Source organism: Strix aluco, chromosome 4, assembly GCF_031877795.1.
Source record: "Strix aluco isolate bStrAlu1 chromosome 4, bStrAlu1.hap1, whole genome shotgun sequence".
Taxonomy (NCBI): Eukaryota; Metazoa; Chordata; class Aves; order Strigiformes; family Strigidae; genus Strix; species Strix aluco.
The window spans coordinates 103,229,432-103,256,411 of NC_133934.1; the positions used below are offsets into that span (position 1 = coordinate 103,229,432).

Genomic DNA, 26,980 nt, shown 5'->3' on the forward strand with positions numbered 1-26,980 from the left:
CAGATACACCTGCACGACATCTAGTCTGGAGGTACTCATTCCAGAAAAAAAAAAAAACCCACACAGTAGAAGACTTGCAGCAAAAGCCTGCAGCAATGTCATCTGCTGCCCCCAGCCCCTGCTCCCCAGTTAGCTTTTTTGCTGGCAAGAGCACTTAGACCTGAGTAACAGGTCATATTGCAAAGTTTGGGAGTGCTGTGCTCCACACTGACAAGCCAAGCAATTTCCAGTTCGGGGCTGCTAAAGCTTCACAGGCCTCCAGTAGCTGCAAAAGTATGGAGACAGGGACTGCTGCAGCATCAGGTAAAGTATTTTGTCCAGAACCTTAAAGCAATGGGCTTTTGATCTGACTTCATTCATTTATTGCCTACATGAAAAAGTAGGTTTCTTTTTGCTTCGCCCAGCCCTCTTTCGGCTCTACTGCATGACAAACCAGGTGTCTACAAACACCCCAGCTTAGCCCAGCCAAAACCAGGACTACTTCACCTCCCTGAAATGGGAACATTGTTCATGATTTGCATTGCAACAAGTATAAAAACATCCTCTCTGGGACAAGGAGAAACCTTCATACTCCCCTTACATTGCTCTTCACACAACAGGGCACAGTGCTATTGCAAAACAAACAAACAAACCAACCAAACAAACAACCTGTCTTTTCATATCTTCTTTCTTCCTTTTATGGAACTACCTCAGAAAGTCTCCACCAAACCATTTTATCCTTCAATACTCTGTACAGACTAATAAAATCCTATCCATAAGACTATTCTTTAATACACTGGTTATAGTATTAATAAGAAAATTCCCCATTATATAAAATTGAAAAATAAGATCTATTGCACTTGTAAATTCTGTAATAATCCAACTCAGAATCTGTAGAAATAAAAGCACAGCAACCAAACTGATCCATCTCTAGTAGCTTGTTTTGAATATATATGAGACACAGGCTTTGAAAAATCAGAACTTTCAAACCTAGTGAGAAAGACAATATCCTTTCATTCAGCAAATCACAACATTTGTTAACATTTCAAGAACTGTCATCCTTAGTCAAAATGACCTTTTATATTGTAAAGCTTTAAATATTCAAAACTGTCTACTGAATCTTACAGTGCTCCATGATGAAGTAGGTGAAAACAGTCAGCAAAAAAACCCACCTCACCTTCAAAAACAGGACTACAGTTTCAAAGCTTCTATTACAGCTTTATATACTCCTTATTAGTAAATTTACTAAGTCAAGTCACAGACTAAGACAGACTATTCAAAGAACTATGTCTTAAATGCAAGCTGTGGTGACAAGTGAAGAACAGCTAAAAAAATTCAAGCTCTTCCAGGTAAACTGAGGACACCAAGAAGCATATATCAATCAAGTTGAAAGCTACAGAAATTAAGCATTTTACCACTGCCTTCCGCAGTTATTAGCTGTCAAAATTCAAGAGAATATTACTACAAGACTTTGACTTGCACAGAGTTAATACAAGTGATTCTTTAAGGATACTTTAGAAGATAGAGACATTTTTTTAAGCATTCCACTCCAAGGCATGCAGGGACTTCAGCAAGGGTCAGTTACAAGAGATGATGAAGAGTCAATGACTGAAGCAGGACAGAAGCACTGTGGATCCATTCCCTTATTAAAGCATAACATGGCAAATCAATAAAAACTGTTTCAAGTATGACTGTTAGGACTATTAATTTCACTAAAAACCATAACCAGTACATTCATGACTAAACATGTGGATTCCTGGGAGACTCAGGGCTGGATAGAGACAGCAGTTACACACAGAGAAGTCGGAAGGTTGAATAGTGGCAAATATTATGAGATGTTTTAAGACTTTAGGGGAAATATAGCTGAATTTTCAATATAGCACATTAAAGCAAGCACTGTTCACCCGAAAAAGGAGCAGAGTGTTCCAAACCTTACTGATTACTTTACCAGCTAAATATCCCATCAAGCTGAACTTACACCTACAAAGGTTAAAGAAAAAATCTCCCAAACAACCCTTTTTACAGTGCATTAGTTTTACAAACAATGGGTTTGGCAGAATGAAGAATGACACCATCAACACTACTGAAAAGAGTGTAAAAGCAGCAACAAGCAACACTATACACCTCTTAACTAGTCCTTTTAACACATATATTCTGAGTTAATTCAAAGCTTGGTAGTCAACACACTTTCAAATTTGTGATGAGAATGAGAAATGTTAGAGTTGACTTTTAAAAGAAAGACGCCTCCTGCTATAGGACTGTTAGAGACTGTTGTACTTGTCTATGAAGTCAGAGCAGCTAACCCGATATAAACACAAACATTAATTTCATACGGAGTAAAGGAATCAAATACATTGTGAAATTTAAGGACAGTATAGGCTCCTTAAAGGTTTTTTTTCCTGCAAAAATTTATTTTCCTGAAAAGCCTATCTGCAACATTCCTCTTTTGTTAGCACTTTATAGTTTAAAGGCAAAAAGGTTAAAAAAGCTTAGAGAACACTATCTGACTTCAGACAGGCCCGTGTGACCTCATGCTTAATAGTTAGCTTATCCTATACATCAAGTCCTGAACATCCGGATAACAGCAGAAACCACTTCCTATCTCAGTAAAATGATGAGATGAGGTTTTAAAAATAGGCAGGTATTCAAAGTCTGCAGCTAGATATATCAAACAGCTAGAGGAACATAAAACTGAAGCCAAAATTGTCTTCAAGGAGATGAGTTTTCCAAAGGCACCTCAAGCACACCAGTCCCTTGGAGATATTTCACCTATACTTTTTTTCCCCCCTCTCTCTGATTCAAGAAAGTTCACCTCTCTGGATGATGCTTGCATTGAAATTCCCCTTCCTGAATATGAAGTGTGTACCACACAACAAATGTAGCCATTTCTGTTATTCAAGCATATAATATTTAACATCAATTGAAATACAGGCCGAAAAGGATCACAATTACCTTAGCATGCTTTAATTCCAGTTCTGCTAGTTCCACCAGATTTTTTCTGAATGCTGCAACTCTTCTTGTCTTAAAATCTATCAGTTCTATAGAAAATAAAAAGGGATTCATTAACAGTATTATTGCTAGTGCCCTCAACTGTTAACAGACTTTCCTTCAGGATGGAAGAGGTAAAGTGTGAGAGAAGGCAACAGGAAAAAACAAGTTTAATCTCAGCACATTCCAGGCTGAAAGATACTGCTACACTGTTGGATGGAAGCAAACCATCATTGTAGTTCCTTATCTCTAGCTAAGCTTTTGTGGACAAAGCTCTCTGAAAAAAGACTGCAATGTGGATGCTTTTAAACATTTAATTCACTTATTCCATGTGCACTGTTCTTTCAAAGCTGATATGTGGAAGACTTTAGGAAAGATACTAAGCTAAAACTAGCATGAAGAACAGAAGCAGGAAGTATGCTTTATGCATATACCCTGGTGGCTAACAGATTCACTCATTCTCCACTGTCTCATTTATAGGAATCATTAGTTAGCTTTACAGGGACAAACAACTTCTAACTGATAAAAACAGAAGAGCATGGTGTTTAAACCTTGAACAAATCTGCCCCAAAAAATGAGTCATGACTAACTCACAACAATCTTAGCCAAAAAAAAAAAAAGAGTAAGTTTCCAGGAAAAAAGTAACATGTAAATAAGGTTCCTTTTCTCTAGAGCTACTATAACTCTGCAACTTCAGTGAAATCTCATTTCATGATCTCTCCCCCTTTTCTCATGTAGTACCATCTCTGCAACAGACTGCTGCCTTCACAGAAGAATGCATAAAACCAAAAAGGGAATTTCAACAACACTTTAAAAGATTAGGTTTGCCTTTACTGCTAGCAATTATAATTTTGTATCCTATCCTATGCATATTTTAAGAAATGATCAACAAATAATTTGCACCTAGACTTTTGCTCTGCCTAATGGAGCTATGAGGAGCCAAAGGAAAATATCATGTGAACTTTCTAAAATAAGTAAATACTGGTTAAAAGATAATAGTTCTCCTTAAGAAACAGTACAAAAACGTCTTCTCATTACTAATATCCTAAAAACTGTTCATTTTCAAGTAGTAATGTAGGATCAAAAACCACTCAAATACCTTGCTTTGCTGATTCAGAAATTTTCTCAAATTTCTGACAGCATATTTGCTGAGTAGTTTCAGCTTGCAGCACATCTTTATTTTTTGCTCTTGCTTTATCCAATGCCTTATTAGCATTTTCATAATCCACTAGTGACCTAGATCTTCTATATAGGAGATCCTATAAAAAAAGCATAAAGGATGTATAGAGTTTACAAGAATCTACCCAAGGATTTTAGTATATACCAAGTAATAAAAAAAAAATCAGATTAATTTTAGTCTTTCTTGCTGTATGTCAGTTCTTACTAAATTATTTGTATTCACTTTACTTCATCCTGCAAGGAATGTCCATACTGGATCAGACACGCAATTTAATATTGTTTGGTCTGCATCTTGTCTGACAGAGGCCAGCAACAGATGGCTTAGATGATACTCCAAAAAGCCTAAGAAAGGGCAATCATGGGAAATTTCACAGCTTCTTAGATTAGAAACAAACTATATTTAGATTATGTATTTGAAATACACACAGGGCCCAAGAAACAGCAATAGCATTTTTCTGTGCAACAGTTACTGCTGTGATCTTCTAACTACAGACATTTTCTGTCAAATGCTTCCTCATTCTGTCATGTTACTTAATCATCTTACATCAAATAACACGAAGAATTCAATTTTCTGTAGGCATAGTGTATCAAATTTGGCCCATGTGTTTTTGTATCAGCTCTTGCAGATCATCTGGAGCATCCAATTTTAATATTAAAAAAAAGCAGAATTGCTTACAGTCTACGAGCAACAAACACACTGCAAACACATGAACAATTCACCAACAGCTCTACCACTGTTTTTAATTACACTGCACAATTTGGCCTCCGTAAGCAGATCACACAGTTCCAGTCAGTCCCAGTCAGCAACTGCATTGTTATTCCTTATGCAAGAGACATACAGGTTGTACAGTTGGGTGAGGAATCACAGGCTAGACATGGCAGCATTTTAACCTATCTACTGTATATTTCTTAAGATGATCCCTTCTCTCTCTCAGTTTTTTTTTTTCTTTTTTTTTTTTAAAGAAACACTATTTTACTGAACAAAAACCCATAAATTCACCTTAGCAGCTTGAGATTCCCTTAGGTAATATTTCAGAAGATCAGAAAGTTTAAGATCTTCATCAGCTGATACCCGGGCCTCTATTTTCTGGAAAAACAGTAAGTAAAAGCATCAATTTAAAAACATCCAGACTTTGGGTATTCACTTGTATGATGTAAATACAACATAAAATATACATCAGTACATGGCAGATTGTCTTTTTCAAAAACTAAGACCAGACATTTGTGACAGAATACTTAAAGATGCACCATGAGAAGCAGTATTAGGATTTTGTATTAAAATGTAAGCAAGAACCTACCCAGTAATTAACAACTAGCTTTCCATTTTAAACAATGCTTTCTTCCCAATTTCAATTATATGTATCATATACTAGAAAAACAGCAGAGAAACAAAAACTTATCTAGTATAACGAGCTGCACAAGAAATTTTGTGTTGGTTTTGAGACCAAAGGAAAACAAATTTTTAAGGCACCTTTGCAGACTGGTTGTGTAACTGCATGTATTAAATGGTCCAAAAGGCCAATAAACTTACTCGCTTGTATTTGTATGTAAACAGACATTTCTGTGAATTTAGAAACAGAGTATGCAAGTGCATTTTTAAAATCTTAATTCTAAAAAAAATTCTAAAAGGCAACATTTTAGGTCAAAGCAAGTAATTCCGTTAACTTCATTTTCTTTAAAGTACATATTTATGCAGATACAACTGTCCATGGTTAGGAAACATAAATTTTTCATTTGAAAGTTTTCCCAATACATGTCATGCATCTTCTGCTCTACCAAGTCAAACAAAAAAGGCAAAAGAGACAAGTATTTGAAAACCTGGTTAGGAACATCAGCAATAGTATTTCTGAGTCAAGTAACTGCAGAAACACATCTTGGCTCCAAAAAAAAAAAGCAGCATGACCACCATTTTTTGGATTAAGGATTACATTTCTTCATTTCTTTTTCCATAACAAGTTCCGTGATACCCAGTAAGAAGTATGCAAGGCCTCTAAGCATTTTAGAGGAACAGCAGCTTTACTAGTGCATTACACAGAAGACAGGAAGACTGCCTCAAAGTGTTTAGTAGACTGAAGACTCCTAGGGATCAATCATTTTACAAAACAGATGACTGAGATCTTATGCTTCTTCATTCTCTACCACACATTGCTTAAATGCTTCATAAAGAAGCATCCATAAAACATATCAAAGTCTAGTTGACAGAAGATGTCCTGCCACTTCCAGGGTGTACACATTGAATATATCTAAAAAGGTTTCATAGTACATACCCTTGTTTTGTCAAATAACTCTGATACCTTCAGAAAAAACCTGCACAAAGGAAACAGCTTATATTACAACATTAATTTGAACAGTCTAATTACTTTCTAGAACTCAAAATATAATCTGTGTCTGGCAATAAAGACTGTAAAGGCATTGCTTAGAATTGTAATTCACAGGACTCAGAGAACATAATAATTTCAAATTGTAGCACTTCAAACATCTGGGAATTGTACGACTTAAGAAAATGTAGGGGACAAACAAAGCATAACGGATAGATGTTTTTTACTAAAGAATAACTGCTCAGCTCCTCAGGGATTCTTTATGCCTCTGTGAATCAAACCACAACCACCACCACCCTAGTGAACAGTCCTACGCTATTATCAAGTGTCCTTCACTCAAATTTGAATGTACTTTTCTTCACACAGTAAACATGACGCATGCCCTAATTGGAATTCAGGGAGGCTGAGCAACAATGTGGCACATCTTCATCACAGGAGACAATACAAAGGTTCAGTGTAACAGCAGACTGAAATACAATTAAATCATACTATTTTGACATATCATAGACATGATTCCTGACAGACCCTAACAGACTACATCGAATCTCCATACTGTAATCAAAGTAATCGATATGTAAGCTATCACCACATTTGGAAGTGTATCACTCTAATTCACCTAAATCAGTAAGTTAACTTTCATACTTATCTCCTACCTGTTGTCACACTAACTCTAATAAGTGTACAAGCATCAACATCTTTAAGCTAGTTAACCAAGTTCTACTTTCAAATACACCAAACTTCCTCTTCAAGCAAATCACTGAAAGATTAAAGGACAGACATCTGTACATAGAGATCCTCTTCTATTTTCAAAGTTTTAGGGATCTCTGTAGATTCCTTTCTCTTCCTAAAGGCAGCAGAATTACAGAAGACCAAAACTATTTTTCAAGATGTTGGTACAGGGAATACCCACAAAAATCAGCGTACTCAGACTGAGACCTGTTCTTGCTGCACATCAAAGCACTTAAAACACTTTTTAAAAAAAATGGTGAAATAGTTGTTTGGGTTTTTTTACTCTATGAGGACTTTTCTATCTCATCTGTGCAATTTTCTACAAACTGCAGAAAACAGCATTTTTTTCCCAGAGAAATACTGAAGCAAAAATATTGAAGTGGCCTGTTACAGAAATGAAATACTAGAGAAGAAAAATATCTTAATGGGATACAACTATAACAAATTCTGGTTTTCTCGCAACAAGAGAGCTACTGATCTCAGCAGTTAATTTGCTACTTAGCAAATTCCCCCATAAGTTAGTAACAATATCTTACTTGCATATATCTGTGGAGTCCTGCGTTCCTAATGCATATAATGAAGAACCAATTCTATTATAGTCATCCGCCACATCTAGAAAAACAAACAAGGACTTGTTTTACTACTTTATTCCTCCTCTTTCTGAAAATTTTGAAGCTCCTCTCTTTCTTCAGGAGTAGGTGTTTTTCTAAAAGGAACATGCTCTAACACAAAAGCAGAAATAAAGTTTCAGTTATGTCACTTATAAAGGATAACTTCACACAATAAACGTGACACTCTTACCAAAACATGAAGTCTGTAATTTACCTAGTAATATTTAATACAATTAGCACCTGCTGGGTAAATTTACTGTGCAACTTTGTTAGGTTTTATTTCAGTGGAAGATGTACATGCTCAATGGCTAAAGTCTGAATTTAAATCTCAATCTGAAGTCTAAAGCTGCCTGAAAAAAAAAAAAAAATCACAGTCTAATAATAACAAAGAATAAATCTGTGTGCTTGAAAGCAGTAAATTGAATACAAACTCCAGACTACCAAAATACAGCGCTATATGCACAACACCTTTTCTAGAGCATGCCTAATTTTCAGGAAACCCTTATTTCATCAACAAGTGGTCCCTGGTTGAAGTAGCATTAGTGTTAAAGCATTTTAAACAATGAAATTAGAAGCATGATTTGTAAAGAAGGCTGCATAATTTGACTAGTGAAGTACTACTGTATAGTAATCATAAAAATCAAATCTTTTAGTATAAACTCAGTGGATGATGAAAACGCTAACAGATCCAAGCGATGAACAGGAAAATACATTTGCTTGTTATTTTTGAACTTTATATGCCTTTAAGCAGATTTTTTTTTTTAATAACACAACCTTGTTTTAACAGATTGAGTGGGTCACCTTCCATCCAATTCATTACTCCATACACCCCAAGGGAATCAGTGCAGCTCGTTACAGTGAAGAATGGTATTAGGAAGGCATTAACCTCCCCTTCTATTCCTCCCATTTAAATGTAAAAATAGACTTTCTGCTGGAAATACGAAGTCAGTATCTTTGCAAGCCCTACAGCTCTCTGTTGATCGTAAATTATCCATAAACTACAGATTGCCCATTTCCAAAACAGGCTTCCCAGCTCACTGCTCTGCTTCTCTAGCCAGAATTTTAAAAAGTGTCATTTGTCCCAGTTTGCTGTTTGAGAAAAGCTGTCAATAAACATCCTAAGTGATTTGAGTCTGAAAACCAGTGAAGCTTTGTCACAAGTTTGATCAATCCTTTCCCATCAGATCCTCTACCACCTCATTTCTAACAATTTTCCTGGTTACACAACCAACATGAAAGGCTCTCTCACTACCTAAAGTTTGGCACCTAACTACCATGAATGAAATTCAGTTTTCATTTTAAGAAAGCAAATAAAACACCAGAAACACTTCAGGTGGGAACTGAATGAAGACACAGTGTCCCTTAGTACTTCATTAAACCGTAACTGACTCCCCCCATCTCCTATCATAGATACTAAAGCTACAAATGACTCAGTCTTCACACAACAGCAAGAGAAGCATCTGAAGAGCTCAGTAAATTCTCGGTTTAATGTCTCATTCAATATCCACTTTAGAGTCCTTACCAATGAAGATTCATAAATGGTTTGTGGGCCTGGTTTTGTGTGAATTATATTACTGTGGCCTGATTTTGTGTGAACTGTATTACTGCAGATAGCAAAGACAGCATCTGTTGATCAGACACAAACATCAAAAAAGTAGACAGAACCCAGTAGTTCAATTTTGATTTACCTAGGCACAAAAACTTAAAATCAAGTGCAACAAAGGTCAACATTTTTCTGAGCTTCTCAAAACACAGTAATCCTAAACCAAACACAGTAGTCCTAAACCAAAGATTTTCCATTTTCTCAAATAAATGCACTGCACTTGAGAAGACTCTCTAGAGCTTCCAGAAATTAGCTAGCACTCAGCTCTGGAAGAGAAATCAATAGCTAAGTGGAAAATCTCACCTCAGTAAGAAAAGGGGTCCTGCAAACCAAGCTGCTGAATATACACATTCCAGTCTCCATTCTAAAAGGCTGAAAAATGGAAACCTGACTTCTCGGTGTAAAACTAACCAGACAAATAGGATTTGTTGCTCAGCAAGGTAATGCAATGCCCAGTGTGCCAAGCAACTGCACTCTGACCAGTGCAAGCTGGTCTAACCAAGAGCAACTTCATTCAGAGTAAAATCACATATACTGCTATATTACCCACCTTTATACTTTAAAGACTAAGAATCAGACTTCAAAAAAAAAAATTATTAAAGTTTGTTTCTCTTCAAAGGGACAGCACGAAGAATCAAGATACCTTCAGTGTCGCATCAAGGTGTTCTTACTCCATCTGGCCTATTACAGCAAAGGCTAAACTTTGAAAGTCAGATTAAACTTCTCCAGACTATCCAAAGACTATACTTGGAAAAATTAATTCACTTTTCACATGCAGAAAGAAAACTAAAAATTACTGCTCCTCACAAACCATTTCTGTACACTAACTAGTACTATTTTCACCCTGGAAAAAAAAAAACCTCACTTTTATGTGATCTTGTCATTTTATCAGATTTGGCAGAGGCATCTTTGACTCGGTTGTGATATTCTACAAGGAATGTTCTTTCATGTTCAAAGAAGTCATCCACATCCTACAAAAAAAAAAAAAAGAACAATTTAAAAAACAGGATTTCACTCACTCTGTACAGGGCAACTGCAGACTAAATTTGCATATATTGCTATTGCTGTGACATGAAATGCAATCTATTTTTATTGTCTAAAACGCCATTTATGTAAACCAATTTCTTCTTCACTTATTTTATCATGACCTGAAGTTTTATTAAGAATTTATTAAGAATTTGTAACAAGTATCTTAAAGGTCTAAATAACTAAACCTGAAGCGAAGGAAGTAATTTCACTACTAACCACAACTTTGGCGACAGAAAAATAGAATAAATGTCAAGTACGTAATAAAAGGACATCTACCTAGAAAAAGGGGAGAGGGAAGAAAGACAGCCAGTTGCACAGATGCTGCGGTCACAGCAGGGATGGTATGAACTCCTAGCTCAGGAACACTGATCTTGATGACACATTTCTTTCAAGTTGGTAAATTTTAGTATTTTCTGTATTACAATTTGAGATAGTTGGTTTATATTTATTTTTAAAACCTCTCTAAAATACCACAGATGCTCAATACCATGGAATAGCCTACAACATGGGCTTCGAACAACGTGCTTATGAAAACCACTGGTTATTTGGACTTTATATTTTTCTCCAAGTCATAATTAATCCATGGTTAAATCCACTTTCCAGCAGTTTCAAAACTCAAGATTTTACAACTAGGAACTTTAGCTCCTCTAATTTGGTTGCACTAGAAAGAAAGGAGATCAAAATTATCTTTTGGAGTATTTACGCTTGTGGGAAAAGTTGAAATGAAATTGAATTTTCATCTTTTTTTTTTTTAGTCTTAGTTACATTCTTGCATCTGGGAAAAATGCATGTGGGAAAAACAGTATCACCTCTACTGCTGCTCTTAGCTTTGAAACAGTACAAGGATGTTACAAGGCTAGTAAAATTCAGTGTTAGTAACTTCTGAGCTGCAGCAGTTGTCAAAGCTAATACACCTTTCCACTATATAAATGACAGGCCAGAACAAAAAACTGATTATCAATCATCTATGGATTAGAAAAATGCTTAATTTCATAAAAGAGCGGAAAGAGTACTGAAAGCCCTCTTTCACAGAAGCGATCAGATAGCTCTCAGTTATCTTGCATCCAGGGCCACATGTTCCTTCCCATGACCTGCCTCTAATTCTTAAGTTAAATACTGCTACAAAAAGCCCTTTTTTGCAGCTATGTAAATTCTGCTTCTTTAAAAAAGGGGACAACAATGTTAATACATTTTAAATCTTTATATGTTATGCAGTAGTCACCTTTACTCCTGAAACAATGACACCATCTGCTGATTTAACCATATTTTTAAAGAAGTCTTCAAGTTTCTCTTTCTTATTCTTCCCACGAACACTCAGCTGAAAAACAAATTCATTCATCAAGTTAGTTCATTTTCTGGAGGCAATAAAAGCTTTTTTTTTTTTTTAAAAAAAAAAAAAAAGGAACTACATACCACAACTTGCTACTTCTAAACCAGTTTTCTTGCTCTCTGCTTAGTCTTATACTCTACATCAATGGGAACTGAACACCATGCACCCAGAATGACAGACTACCTCATTTACTAGACTGTTCTTTATCACCTAAAACACTATTCCAGGAAAAAAAAAAAATCAGCAACATTCTAGCACCAAATGTACAAGGTGCACATTTCAGTTACCAATAATACAGTATTTATCACACACAGTTGAGTGCTGTTGAGTTAACCTAATATAACACAGGTTTTGCTCTTTTAAGTGTAGAATGGCAGACATCTGACCTTCAGAAACTACAGAAGCATTTGCTTCTCACTGCGCTGAGGATAATGTTGGTTTCAGCCTCCTCACACTCTTCCTGTCCATTTAAATTTGCCCAGTTTAAGTAAACTGAGTTCCCGAACCAGTAAGCATTTCTACATCAAGCAACAAGAGGATCCTCTGTAACATATTTTGAAATTAAGCATGTACTCAGCTGAACCAATTTTTGTAATGATTTCTTCAACATTCAGTGCTGATCTCTGCAATTTTAAAAAGCAACTAAAAACTGTTTGCAGAATATGAGCAAGCACTAACTCCAGAACCAAAGAGTTATTATGAATCCAGACAGTCCTCCCTGTTAACTTAAAATTAAATAGCAACTCAGTATGTAACATGTGGATTGCCACACTAGTCCAATATCTAGAAAAAAACCCAACAAATTTTCACCTACATTATTAATAAAAAGGCTTTAGTTATTAGAACACTTCATTAGAAATTCTCTCTAGTTCTGTTAGCAACAGAATTTAAACCACAGTTCCAAATGCTAAAAATTACCATTCTGTCTTTGTTGCATCATCCTTCCTGGCAAAAAAAAAATTTCAGTCCAAGAGTGGACAAGCATAACGTCATGTGAAATCACCACCAAAAGCTAATCTTTTTAATCCAAAACATATTGGATATTATTCCCATTAATATTTTTGATGCTGAGGCTAGAGCACATAGTGCATATGGTTCCCCAGGTGGCAGGAAAATCAACTCCTACAGACTAAATGAATTTCTAACTTTTACAATACAAGTATGTCTGGTATGAAGGAATTGATGCAATTTGCTCCAGGAGGTAAAGCTCTCTTAATCAACTTTCCATCCCACCATAAAAGTACATCTTGATTTCTCTTGCCAGTGATTCCGTTTTCAATACTCACATCCTGATTGTATTCCAAGAAAACATGGAAATTTAAATCCTTTCTCAAAATAGGATGTGCTGCCACGCGACACAAAAACACTTCATGCATTGCAACTGTCTTCTTGAATATTGCCAAATATTCACTGAAAACAAGAAACAAGACAGACATAAGAATTTTACATGAAGCAATTAAGTTTGAGATAAGCCTAGTGAGCAGCTTTAAGACATCCTCAGTAAGGATACAAAATTATAAGTTGATATAGTAGAAGTTATCACTCCAATATTTGATATATGCATAAATAAATAGTACAATGTTAATACTAGGATGAAAGGTGAAGCCCTAACATATTACAGAGAGACTTTTAATGAAGGCTTAACAAATACATAATAATTTTTAAGGCTAGCTAACACAGACTGGTTTGCTGAAAGTGTAACCTCATTCAGTTGTCCTTTCCCCAACTCCCCAAAAATCAAGAAATTGAGATACAGACTACAGTCACTACGCAATATGTATCTGATGTGCAAATTCCTTCCTCCCCATCTCCATCCCCTTGCCTATTTGCACCCTCCTTACTTATTTAAATGTCCATGTAGTTTTGTTAGCTCTTTAGACAGCAGTCTTTTATTCCATGTTGAAGCACCTAGCCTTTTTGGGCTGAAGCTTATGTGGATGTCTTGCTTCATAGTGGTTATAAAAGTGAAATTAAGTGCTGCATTGCATTTGGTAGGTACAACCAAAAAAAAAAAAAAAAAATCAAGTTTAACCATGACAATCTCATAGTTGCCCAGTTCAGCCAACACAACTTTAAAGCACTTACTCATTTATGATTTAATTAAGAGGAAGGCACTCTTATCGATACAAGTTTGCTAGAATTCATTTTGCTTTGCAAGTTCAATGAATAAGACGTAACTTGTCTAGAAACGAGGAAGGGGCTCTTTTCCCCATTCCAAGGTCAAACAGTGAAATGATCATCAACACTTTTGCTTCCACTATGTGCAAGGAGGTTAAGATTTACATACCAGCAAACCAGCAGGGCCAGTGTTGGGAGATGTTTGATCTCAGTGAAAGTAGTAGTCATTCAGTGAAGACAAAAAAGGAGGATGCAGAGGATGGAGGTGGCAGTAGAAGAAACCCAAAGTTTTCTGTGTTATCCAACCCCTAACCAGACCACAAGAGAATCATGATCAGGGCCGCTGGAAAACCACAGATTCTTTAAAATCTATAGTGTTTTGCTAATTTCCAGTTTTCTGCATATGAAGTGTATATCTACTCTGCTATAAATTATGTTGTACGTAACACCAATACAGAGCTTTTTAAGACATTTGCTCACAGCAGCTGGAGTTCGGAGAGAAAGCAGCAGTTCTAAGAGTTCTATGTACTTTTCTTGCCAATTCAGAGCTCTTGATAGAAGCAGTCTAGAAGCAGCATAAATATACACTTGAAAACTGAAACCAATGACAGGAAAAAGATCAAAGAAGTGAATGCATGATAAGGAAAGTGGATGAAGCAAGGAGAAACTTCACTGTGTAACTCAATATGGAACCAAAATCCTTAGAGCAGATATTTCAATACACATTAAATTCATAGTAAAAGAAAATACTATTTTCAGGAAGTATATTCTCCTTGTGCAAAAAAAGGGAGTGTCAAAAAAAAGTATTTTCTAGTAATCTCCACATTTCTCAGGGAACAGAAGGTTGGCATCTCTGTTTACAGTACCAACCACATGCAAAAATCCCTAATTCAATCACTACATGTATAAACCTTAAAGTCTCGTTATGCTTATAAAATCTGGAATACCAGAACTAAAAAAGTTAGAGGTTACCTCCTCCCTTTGCAGGTGTCCTGTGAAGAAAAGGATCTAACTAGTTTTTTCCTTATAAAAAAATGCTCAAGAACAAGCTGGGGTTTTTTTCCTGTTTCAGATCTTCCATGAAATTATTTCTACAATTTTCCTAATGGCTCTGATCATGATCACTAAGATAACCCTGGTTATGTAGCAACTGGATTCTCAAGCCTATATCTCACAGAGAACCATTACAGTGAAATCAGAAACATGGGACAGCAAACAGCATTAAAAGGCGAGGGATATATTAAAAAAACCACAAACAACAAAAAGTAGTAATCAAGTCTACATACGCCTCCAGTTCTTGTTTCATCTTGGTGAATTCTTCTTTAGTCATTGATCCTTCCCCTTCTCCAAGTTTCTGCAATTTCTCCCTTGAGGCATCAAAGTCAGGCCTGGGTGGTGCTGGTGGAATCTGGAATTGAATCAAAATTTTTTTAATTGCTCATCTTCTCAGTCAAACAACATCCATTCAGTACAGGAACTGTAGATTGCCTGCAGCTTTTTAATATATGGCTCTCTTTCATCATTCATTACAGCATTTACGGATAAAGTCTCTCATTCATGAGTTAGACACTCTGCAATACAATACCAATTCTTGCCAATTTTCCTTGAAGATTACTAAAGTATTAACTAATGGCTTCAGTAGTTTAATACAACAGAAACCAAATAATACCTAGCTTTCCCATGAAAATGAATTAAAACTTGAAATCATTATTTTATAACTAGTTTTGATTTAGCTTATTTGGTAAGGGTTGTTTCTTGTTTAAAGAAAAAAAAAAAAATAATTCCACAATTGTTTTCACACCATCCATTTACAACTCTCCAAACCTTTAAATCAAAAACACCATTCCATATTGTTTGTAGGTACTAGCTATTTCTTGCAGCACTGTTGACATTAAAGATACATCTGTTGTTATAACAAAGCACACAGTAAACAAGTCTCTAGGTTAATCTTGTAATATAGTATATTAACATTGAAAGAGAAAACACTGCAGTCAAACTAATCCTGAATTGCTACCACTAAAAGGACACAGAATAAAGATAAACTATCCTTAAATTTTAGTTCACCAATACTTGCCCATTACATTAATTCATTACAAAAAATAAAAATCTAGCATCTATGCAGTCAACTGTCTGAGACTAGTTACTACCACACTGAAAGTCTAGTCACTTCAAATAGCTTTTCTGACTAAAAAAAGACTAGCTCAAGAATGGTATGACACATCACAGATTATATTCATCATAATGTACCCACTACTCAATTAGAAATATATGTTTACCTTCTGAATCAATAGACATCCCCCCAACACAAAATGAATACCTACCTTTCACACCAAGATGACAAATATTGCTATTTGTAATTAAAGTATGAACAGCAGCACACATTTTTAATAGGCAGTATTGTAATGTGACTATTTTGGGACCTCTGTTCCCCAGAGGCCTGAAAAACTTCAGAACGTAAGTTGTTAAGTCATATGTTAAGGTTCTCTAATTCTGGATGCTGTTTGCGTTGTTTTTTTCCCCTCCAACTGATTTACGGTAAAATGACTCTGAACTTCACAACAAAAACTGGAAAAGTCTAATTGCTAGAGCTCAGTTACTGCACTCTGCCATTCCAGCTAAAACAAAGGCAACATGAAACTTGTAACTAAGTTAAACATTAGCTTGTAAAAACAATATCACCAAGTTATACAGTTCACCTATCTCCCACACTTTTAACACGGTGGACTAAAAATACACTTGGGAACAGATTAAATTACTCACTCCTTAGGAGTGGAAGGCAAGAAGGTACAACAACTACAGTAACTTTCCTCCAAGCTTGCTTCAACCATTAATTTTGTGTAGTTGCATAAAATGAAGTATTAGAGCATCTGATCTGATTATAGGAGGAACAAAGATCTGCCATTTCCATTGCATTTAAAAGCAATGGAAAAGCAAGTACTTTTGATACAGTCCACATAAAAGTGCACATAAACCAAAAGAATTGTAATACTTACGATATAACCAGCATAGTCCTCGTTCTCAACAAAGGAATCATGAAGCCAAATAAACTCTTCATGTTGTCGGACAACAGAAAATTCATTTTGTTTGAAATTTGGTAAGGAACTCTAGAAGGGGAAAAGGAGGAAGAATTATGGGGGGAAAGAAAACACCAAAACACCAAAATGTTTTCATTACTATATGAAAAACACCTTAAAGGAACAACAAAAATATCCCTGTAAAAACAATCCAATCATCCAAGTAAGGATTTGGGGGGAAAAAAAAAAAAAGTTGTACATCAGTAATTACCCCTGTCTTAATTAATGCAGCAATCAATTGCAATGGGTTGCCCAAAGAGGCTGTGAAGTCTCCACCCTTGGAGATATTCAAAACCCAAACAGACAAGTCCTGCGCAGTGCACTCTGGTTCATCCTGATTTAATGGCGGGAGTGAGGGAGGAGATGGGACTAAATGATCTCCAGAAATTTTTTTCAACCTCAACTATTCTGTGACTCTACAATCAATAAACATTTACATCTAAACAAAGAAAAGCCATAAACAACCAGTAACTAAAAATTATCCTTGAATGTAATTCCATTAGGAAATATATTTTTAGAATCTGAAACCACGGCTAACCTAATAAAAAACTATACTGAAGAATATTGAGGTATATCAGAGATTCTACCTGCAAATAGGCCAATTAATAAGCATGGGAATGGCATGACAACCCATCAGTACAAAAAAACTGAACATCACTTTTTTCTAAACAGTTTTTTAACCTCTTAACTTTTTACCCATCTTTTTCTTAAGTATTGCAGCTACACAGTCTCTTTGTCATTTCATTTGGATTGTGTTAACTTGTTTCAATAAACAGTTTAAGCAAACTTGCTTTTCTATATAATTAAGAAAACGTTCAGCGTACAAACCCAGGCTTTTACCTTTGTATGGACAGTGAATTTCACTTTGTCTCTCTCACTGAGTGCATCTGAGATATCCACTTGCAGAGCAGCATCAGTCTGGAGATCTACATTTATTGCTCTAAGCTAAACAAATAAAAATCTATTTAGCTTAAAATAAAAAAATATTAATTATATTTCCCTTATTCTTCCCTTGAGAGGAACCCTGATCCTGAAATGCTGAACATCCTTAAAAGACTGAAGACAGATTACAAAAAACCCCAACATTAAAAGATTATTTCCAGGGGAAAAATAAATTGCAGTAGAACTCCTTATGCACACATGACCATACAAATAATTTCCTTTACAGTACTCCTTGATAGCACACTGTTTTCATTTCTGTGTATCGTTAACTAGCTAGTAATCAAGATCGTCAAGACAAAGTACATTTACAGACAGCATCAAGTTCAGTAAGTTTTTCTCTTCATTCTTCTCTTCATTCCCCCCGTTCCCCCGAATCGACAACCTGCTATAAGTAAAGGTAATTATAAAGGTACCAACAGTTGGAAAGGTACTTTTAAGCAGAAAAGTGGGCCTATATTTCAAAGAAGCAAGAGCTATTAAAGACCTGGTTTACTCACATTGTCTTATGCTATTCTTTTGTTCAACATTTCCCACGATATACTGAAAAAACTTTAAAAAAAAAAATCCTGAATTTTGCAGAGCTAAGTCTCCTTGGAAATATTTTTCTGGAAAAAAAAAAAAACACACACAACAAAACCAAACCCAAGATTTCAATCTCTTCAAAATCAGCATGAGAAATGGCTAAAGTGCAAGGAATTTGCATATTTTTTTCCACAAGATGTGAAACCTGAACTCTCTCACAAAATAATTCCAAAATCACATTGAAAAGAAAATGAGACAATGATCAAATATAGAGAAACTGGAAGATTATCTGAGCACTGCAATGTTTGGCAGTCACTGGACCAAAGGCTTCAACAGTACTTTGTGAAATGATCCTCATCTAGACCCCAACTGGAAATTTAAGTCCCCTCACCCTTGCAGCTCTAGAGCAATTTGTCCCATGACAATTTCATTATCACGATCAACAGATATTCAGAATATTTCCACAAGTACTAAGACTAACTCTGAAATCTTCTCCAATCACATTGTCAAAAAATATTTCAACATCATGCTCACGAGGCTTACTTTTACTGAGACACTGTGTTTTCTTTGAGGCTGTGTTTTTTCTAGAAATATCACACTCTACGGTATAAAAATGCTTTGCCATACAAAGATACAGACTTTTTCCTGCAAATTTTTTCAGGACTGAATTTTGAAGCCTGTACTCAAGTACAAAAATGCTTTAAGTATCAGCAACACACAGTACAAAGGTTATACATGAGCAGATTTCGAAGGTAACACTGCAAGGCACTGGAACAGCACTAGGAGAGAACCATCAACTGCCACATCTTGTTTTTCCACGAGTTATCTTTATTTTAAATCATAGTGGTCAGCTCCCACTCTAGATTCCCTGTTAACCTCAATCCACAGACAACTCTGTTGCTTATGTAGCAGCAACCAGAGTAATAGATTTAGTCTATTAAAGTAAACCAAAAATCATACAGTCTAACATATTCTGCTCGGCTAGCAAAATAGAACAGTTCAATAGCTTTTAAACAAACAGTAATAGCTTTTCCTTACATCAAAGTTGCAAATCATTAGAACCACTGCATGGTAACGTATTCACACACGTGATTCAAGCATAGCTTTTTGGTTTATTTTCCCAAGGTTTAGGGGGTCACTGCCTCACACAAAGGCATATTATCATGCAACAATGCACTGCAGATCACTTCTCAGAGGCAGAATCTCCTAGCTCCTACCGAGTTTTCAATGTGCTTAACATCTAATTTAGGAAAGAAAAACATAATCTGACATACCAATGTCTGCCTTATGTCATGACACCACATTTTTTAGCTTGTAAAAAAAGTTTTTAGTGGTTACACTGTCTGAGGTAGTTTGTTTTTCTCCGGTCCCCCAGAATATATTAGCAAACAATCTCAGCAAATAATCTGGATTATCCAAACGGTATTTTTGTAGACTTTCACAGGTCACAAAAATTTCTTCTAAAATGCTTTTTTTTCCCCTTCTTTTTTAAAAAAGTGGTACAATACAAAATTTCAGATTCAGTATAACAGCTGTTCAAATTTGTCACTAGTGTGTATGCAGACTCTTAGTGCAGCTCACCCTGGCTATATGCACTATTCACAACTTTAGAAACAAAATGCTTATCTGTGCTGAGAAAATTAAGAACTACCTAAACATGATAACTTCATTCATGACATACAACTGTAAAGGACTATTTGTTTGATTTATACTGAATTAAGTTTGTAACAGTTTTGAAAAGTTTAATCATATGTTAAATTATGCTTTGTAGCCTGACTGCCAACAGGGAACATTTTCATCTGCAATGGTAATGAAGTATTTATGAAAGGTGTCAAAGACAACTAGAAAGTTGAAGGACTTTAAATGCATTCATGTGACACAGTGGTTCACGTTGCATTACTGGGAATTAAATTAATAAACATCATCACACAACAAACTTAAGCAATCTCTTCATCACTACATTCAAAAGAAACTGCCACCAATGGATGGTTTTCTAATCATGAAGGGGTAGAAAATGAAAAAATAAAATGTTACAAAACCCGATTTGGATGAAAACTGAAAGTACCTTAAGTTCTGGAACAAATTGAGGTGGGATACAGTCCCTTTGTATGTTGCCCCCCCCCATCTAATACATACAACATAGCACAATAATTTTATGTTTAGATAGACACTCTACATCCATGCTGAACAACTTGCAAAACAGAAGCTAATTTAATTTAGCTGCTTTACAGTTTCCTTTGCTACACCAAGAAAGTCCCTGTTTTATTCAAAGGGTCTAGGAAATACCAGAAGCCAAAACAGGGCTAAGCGGTGTTACAGCACTAAAAGAGAATACAACACAAGGAAAGGATTTAGCACCTAAGCTCTTGCTCAAGGATCAATTATACTTCAAATGGTAATGGAAGGAAGCTGGTGGAGACCAGGGAAACTGCCAAACCTTACACTCCTAGGTAGTATCATCTGTTAACAACAGTTAATTTCTATACTCTAAACTCTTTCAAAAACTTTAAGGAGAAAAAGGACCCTTTCTTCAGGGAGTTCTTTACAGGCAGATAAATACACAGAGCAAGGCAAACAAACAATACTTTTACAACAAAAGATTACAAAGTGTCATCACAGCATTAACTTTCTAGCAGACCTGTTCTAAGGGATAGCTCATTTCCCCTAAATGAGTAGACAAGAGCATTAGCCAAGTCGGCAAAAGTTTATATAGATACAAAATGCACAAGGCAGTACTAGTAGAGCAATACTGTATGTAGCACCTTTCAAAGCATGTATTGTTTACGTTAAGGGAATGAAAAAAACCAACAGGAACAGAGTTACTCCAAGAGAACTCATTAGTATCTTCCTAAGTGAGATTTAGAAAAGCAATTCCCACAAGTTCACTTTATGCAGACCATTTACAATAAGTTCCTTCTACAGACCACCCACTGCTACTTCCTCAACGATGATTCTCACTGCTGTTTTATAATTCTCCGGAAAAGGCTCCATACGGTATAAACGCAATTGTTTGAGAATTACTGTTCTGTGTGGCACCAGCATAATTTCCAGCCCTCTTTTCATCCAATCACCCCTACGTTAAACTTAACACAACTGTAGCTGACGAGCATGATTCTGAAGAGTTAAAAGTACAGTTGTCATAGCAATATCTGACTTCTGGAGAGGAAAGAGCACTGACTTTCAAAACTAAAAGCTCAATTACTCTAACCAGAAATTGCCATCCATGCTTTCAAATAAAGGCTTGACCTATTCGGTTTTTAATCGCAAACAGAAGAAGGCAACAAACCAGAACCATGGAAACACTTTATGAAAAGCTGTTTATTTTTACTACTGCTACTGAGAAAAAAAAAAAAAGTTATAGTTTTGAAGATTAAAGCACAGGAAATCCATTTATGAACAGACTGTCAGTATTGCTTTTGATTAGATTTTCTGTATCACAATCAAAACCATGCAGATAACCTGTGTTTTAACCCCAGGGATTTACACAGCAGTAAAAAAGATAAAACCTGGGAGTGACTGAAAATAAGAAACCTAAAAAAATTAGGGAAAGGAGAAAGACACTGTTCTGGTTTAATTCCTCAGTGCTGAATGAAGATGGGGGAGGGGGAAAGAAAAAAAAAAAAATAAAGGACTGCACTTGGCCAACTGGGATGATGTAAGTTGTCCAACAGCACAAACAAGGCTGCTAAGAGATTTCTTAAGGCTTCCAAATTACCTCGTGAACTCTGACTACCTGTAGCCTTAGAGGGAAAACTAATAACCAACCAACCAAGTTTCACACGCTTTCAGATCTGCATTGTTATGTTCCACCTGCACCTTCAGACAAAGACAACTTAACTGTGCACTTCAGTGTCTGTTCCTAAGCACCAGGGACAATCTATGTAAAATATAACTCCATAATTAACAAGTTCTTCAGTCTTTGTTCTGAAGACACTCAAAGGACAACAATTTCCACCTTCTCTCTTTTTTTAATCCAGTATTCTTACTAAAGTGGATTTATAACTAAAGGCAAAAGTTCTACAGCGGCCAGAATCAGTCTAAAACAATACTAGAATTTCTCTTTTAATTTCTGGTCATAAACCGGAACATAAAATGCACCAAATTCTTACCACATGCATACAGTCAAAAATCGCTTGGTACTTAATATTATATTTGACACCTGAGTATGGCATATGTGATAAAAAGGTATACCAACACAGTGGTTTTTAGACTTTGTATTTTTAGTAACATCCTGGATGTAGCCACTTTAATAACCAGCAACAGCCAAGGCAAACTAAGCAACCGAGAAGCAGCTCTCCTACCTTGTTCAGAGTCAGTCTTTCTCAAAATACTAACCGAGAGGGGTAATCGGTCTGAATAAATTATACTAGATTACCTGGTTTGTTGCTTAAGTGAGGCAGGGAAGTTAAAGAAAGATGGATGCAGTAGTTAGAAGAGAAATGAAGGCCAGAAACAGCAGGGCAGAGGAAACAGTTTTCTCAGTAAGAAACATAATCATGGCATCCTGTCCCAACAACAGAACTTCTTTTCAATAAAGAGTTTATTATGCAGTGTGCGCCTGCAACGTAAACGTCCCATTGTTATCTATGGGAGAGTCTCCAGGGCCTAAAGAGAGAAGAGAGGGCAGGACTGTTTCACCTAGGCCCTGGCTCATGATTAAAGATGGAACCTGGCGCTCTCCACAAGGCTGGTCCACCAGGTCAGGACCACAGCACGGTCCGGGTGTATGCGGGGGGAGCAGGGCACGTATCTGAGCAGGGAAGGACACGGATCTCTAGCAGCCCAGAGCCCCCTCCGAAAGCACGAAAGAACTGCCCTTCCAAAACTTGGGTGACAGAACAATGAAAAATTGAAGGCAAAACACACGCACCCAGAGACTAATTTCAGAGGGAGGCTGTGCTATTCCCACATTAACAGATCCCGGCGGGCAAACACTCCGCACCCGGACCGCCCGCCGCCCCCCGGCATCCCGCCGTCCCCCCCTCCCCCCGCCCGGTGCCCAGGCAGCGGGCGCGGGCCGGACAGCCGCTGCGGGGCCCCCCGGGGGAGAGTGTCCCCCGAGGGAGGGGGCCAACCCTGCCCTCCCCCACCCCGCCCTCCGGCGCCGGGGTCCCTAATGCCTCCCCGCGGCACTTACACCTCGGTCCTCCTCCGAGAGGAAATCTGGGCCGTCGTCCGAGCCTTCCTGCTGGGGGCGAAGAGGAGGAGGAGGCGGAGCGGGCCGGGGGGGCGCGGAGGGGCACGGCCGGCAGCGGGGAGTGGGGGGAGACAAAACGCACAGGTTAGCGACCCGGCCGCACGCGCCCGCCCCGCCCCGGCACCGCAGCCGCCCCGAGACCCACCATCATGGCTGCTCGCCGCGCTCGCTCGCGCCCGCCGGCCCGCCCGGAGCCCAGCGCCGAGGCGGGGCTGCGGCGCGCGGGGGCGGGGCGGGGCGGGGCGGGGCGCGCGGGGCGGGGGCGGCGGGGGGCGGCTCCTCTCGCGAGGGAGCGGCGGGCCGAGCCGCGCGCCTCCCCCCCGCCCCTCTGCCGCCACGCGCGCGCTCGGCGGCCGCTGTGGGGAGGGCGCGAGACTTGGCAGGGCGGGCGGGCGGGAGCGGCGGCGGCGAGGCCCGGTGACCGCGGGACGGGGCCCTCCGCAGCGGCGGGAGAGGAGGGGAACCAGGAGGGGAACCAGGAGGGGGGCGGCTGCGGGGAGGCCGCGGGGAGGCCGCGGCCGCGTGTGTCGCAGCCTTCTCGCACCCTTTGCTCACAGGGCTTAACGAAGGGCCTGGCCTGCGCCGAGACCCTGGTGTTTCAAAGCGCAGCCACGCTTCGAGGGTGAATGTTTCCCGCGCGTGGTTTGCAGAAGCGAGAGGGGCTTTGTTCACGCGTACGAAGCTCAAAACGCTTGGCACGCTGAGCAGGTGTGCAAAACCTCTGAAAATGCACCTGACGGGCAGAACTCTTGTCGGCTGCCATCCCTGACCTTTATTCATAACCGATCGCTTTCACGCTGTCCCGCTACTCTTCCATCATTTCTGTGAGAGATGGACTTCGCAGCACCAGCCCTTCACCACATGCATTTTTACAAGCATGTGTGTGAAACAGACTATGCAGTTACACAGTGCTAGAAATTAAGCAGTTTATAATACGCCTTTGATTTATGGGCAGCTATGTGAGTAAGATTGATGACTGCCTTTCATTCAGACTAGGAAATGGAGCCATTAAATGCCCCTTTGTCTGATGACAGTGGAAAGCATCAGCATCTGCAGACTAAACCAAATACAAGCGTGGAGGATAGGGACTCCATGCCTGAGACTGCATTTCTCTGTGAATCAGAGCTGAAACAGCCAAGAAACAGCCTCAGGGTGGGGTTTTATGATCAGCATAAACCCATGTAAGCGTGTGCTGTTGCTGAGAGATGGTGGCAGGTGTGGACATTAGCACTCCCACGGGCATACAGTCAGACAGACAAGGGCATTGATCCAGCTGCAAATTAATCCTGCAACAAATGATTGGTTTCCATCTGAGTCGGCTCCACGATCCAGCCAAGTCCATGGTTACACAAGCCTTAGTGGGACAGGACCACCGCTTGCCACAGTAGCGCCATGGATTTAGACGGGGACTAAGCCGATCAGGAAACTACACCTTGAGAAATGCTACTTACGCAGCCTCAAGATAAGTGAAGAGAAAGCTTTCTGAGCTCTGTACTGCTCAGAAGTGTGCTTTGCAATTTCGAAACAGAAATTGTCTCTTGGAAATTGTTCTTAGTACAGCTGCGGAAAGAGGCCTTTGAATATGCGTTTTGTAAATAATTTGAAAAGCTGTTCTTTAGACAATTTTCATGTATGCAGTCTGTTTTCTGTCTTGATACAGACAGGTGCAGCACCATCCAAAGTACTGTCTTACTACTCAGGTCAAGAGAAGTAAAAATATTTTACAAGACACTGAGAAAGTGACTTCTGATTAAACACCAACCTTGTCATGCTGAAGGGGCAAAGACAATTCACACTGGAAACTGATTTCTGGGGGTTCACCTGCATGTGTTAGCATCTTGTTCTGTGCAGTCTGGGCTCAGTACCATACTACCACTCTACCTAGCAAACATCTGTTTTTCTGGAAAAACTAAAATCAGTGACAGAATGAGCTTTTCTTAAAAAAAACGTTCATTGTTTATTGTTAATACATTTGTGTAGGACCAAAGAACTTGCGAAAAGGCTTTACAAGTAATAAAGAGACAATTCCGTCTTCCAGGGGACAGCTAGGTAGTCCGGCTGACTGGCGTGAATCAGGCAGGATGGCCACCTCAGGTGCATCTACAAAAACAGTTCCACTGCTCCAGTGTGGCTGTGTTCAGTCATGTTTTGGATGTCACAGAGGCTCATGACGGACATACTCCAAAACAACAGCAGTACTGTGGCTCTAAAGGTGCTCTGCACCAAATGTTACCAAAACTGGGAAGCAGCAATACTATCCATGATACTAATCTTTTGTCCTGCCCTGATCAACTTATCCCAGCTCCATGTCTTGCCCTACTTTTGTCCCCATGCTCCTCCCTGCTGGCAGAGCAATGCTTGCTGCACTCTGTTTTTGCTTCAGTGGCTGAGAGACAGATCATGTATGCCATGGGGACATCCTAGCTAGTAGGTGGGAGAAGAGCACTACTCTGTGCTCTTCTGTCAAGACTCGGTTTAATAAGCCTGATCTGAGGCTGCAGGATCACACTCAGCTCCTTTGACAGCTGAGCTCACCCCACCTAAGGAGTTTCCATCTTGGCTGTTTGCACACTCTCCTCTATGTCTACATAACAGTAATAAACCAGGTCAATGAACTAAATATAACCCAGCAAGAATGAAACTACATGTTGTCACTGATGCAGTCCGACAGCCCTTTGGTACCATCATGTTCCTCCCCTCCTTCTCCACACACCTGGCTGTCTACTTTACACCAACTCTGGTTTTCAGCAGGCCCTGATGCCAGTCAGCCTGTCTCACTAGCAGAAGAATTCCACAGGATAAAGGAAGGGAAAGCTGGTTTGATGGGTGCGTTGCGTTGACTCTGATAAGCTGTATGGATGGCCCAGAGGAGGATGCAGGAGTTTGAAGCCAGAAGAAAGTGTTGGGGATCTCGAATGACATCTTGAGAAATTATTCCCTTTACCAAAAACATCTCACTTTTGCTCCAGTACACACTCTGACTCATTCAGCTACTCATTTTTTGTTTCATTTTTCCCTCCCTTTTTTCCTCTTTTTTTTTAATTTTGGGCTGCCATGTTTTATTTTGTCTCATTTTTAGCTGCTAAACTCTTGAGGCAAGGATCATCATTATTCTGAGTTTACAGAGCCATAAGTAGAAAGAGGGACCGATCCTGTGCCAATTAGGGGAAAACTGCTGCACCCTATTGTAACCCATACAATATGTAACCCATTACTATTGTAACCCATAGATCTTCAGATTTTTTGAAAACATCCCCTGCAAAGACTCATAATGTCAGTAGATGGTGCTATATACATGTATTTAGGAATGCTTTTCAGCCCAGGTTTACCCAACCAATAACATTTCCTTTGTGTTTGTGAT

At 38.4% G+C, this 26,980-nt stretch overlaps 1 protein-coding gene across 2 annotated transcripts in view; it reads right to left on the reverse strand.

Moving 5' to 3' along the window:
* SNX6 (sorting nexin 6) overlaps positions 1–23,845 on the reverse strand; it is a 29,217-nt gene extending 5,372 nt beyond the window's left edge. Inside the window, exons 1-13 of one of the 2 annotated variants that reach the window (XM_074824604.1) lie at positions 23,765–23,845; positions 23,560–23,607; positions 17,799–17,903; positions 16,878–16,988; positions 15,171–15,292; positions 13,053–13,176; positions 11,659–11,754; positions 10,273–10,378; positions 7,730–7,805; positions 6,414–6,453; positions 5,147–5,233; positions 4,067–4,226; positions 2,932–3,017 (exon numbers count right to left, since the gene is read on the reverse strand). In XM_074824604.1, the coding sequence (XP_074680705.1) occupies positions 2,932–3,017; positions 4,067–4,226; positions 5,147–5,233; positions 6,414–6,453; positions 7,730–7,805; positions 10,273–10,378; positions 11,659–11,754; positions 13,053–13,176; positions 15,171–15,292; positions 16,878–16,988; positions 17,799–17,903; positions 23,560–23,607; positions 23,765–23,770 (1,167 nt within the window). In that variant the 5' untranslated portion in view covers positions 23,771–23,845. Of the gene's footprint in view, positions 1–2,931; positions 3,018–4,066; positions 4,227–5,146; positions 5,234–6,413; positions 6,454–7,729; positions 7,806–10,272; positions 10,379–11,658; positions 11,755–13,052; positions 13,177–15,170; positions 15,293–16,877; positions 16,989–17,798; positions 17,904–23,559; positions 23,611–23,764 lie in introns of both variants that reach the window. The other variant, XM_074824603.1, reaches the window with a different exon arrangement.
* Between the last annotated feature and the right edge of the window lie 3,135 nt (positions 23,846–26,980).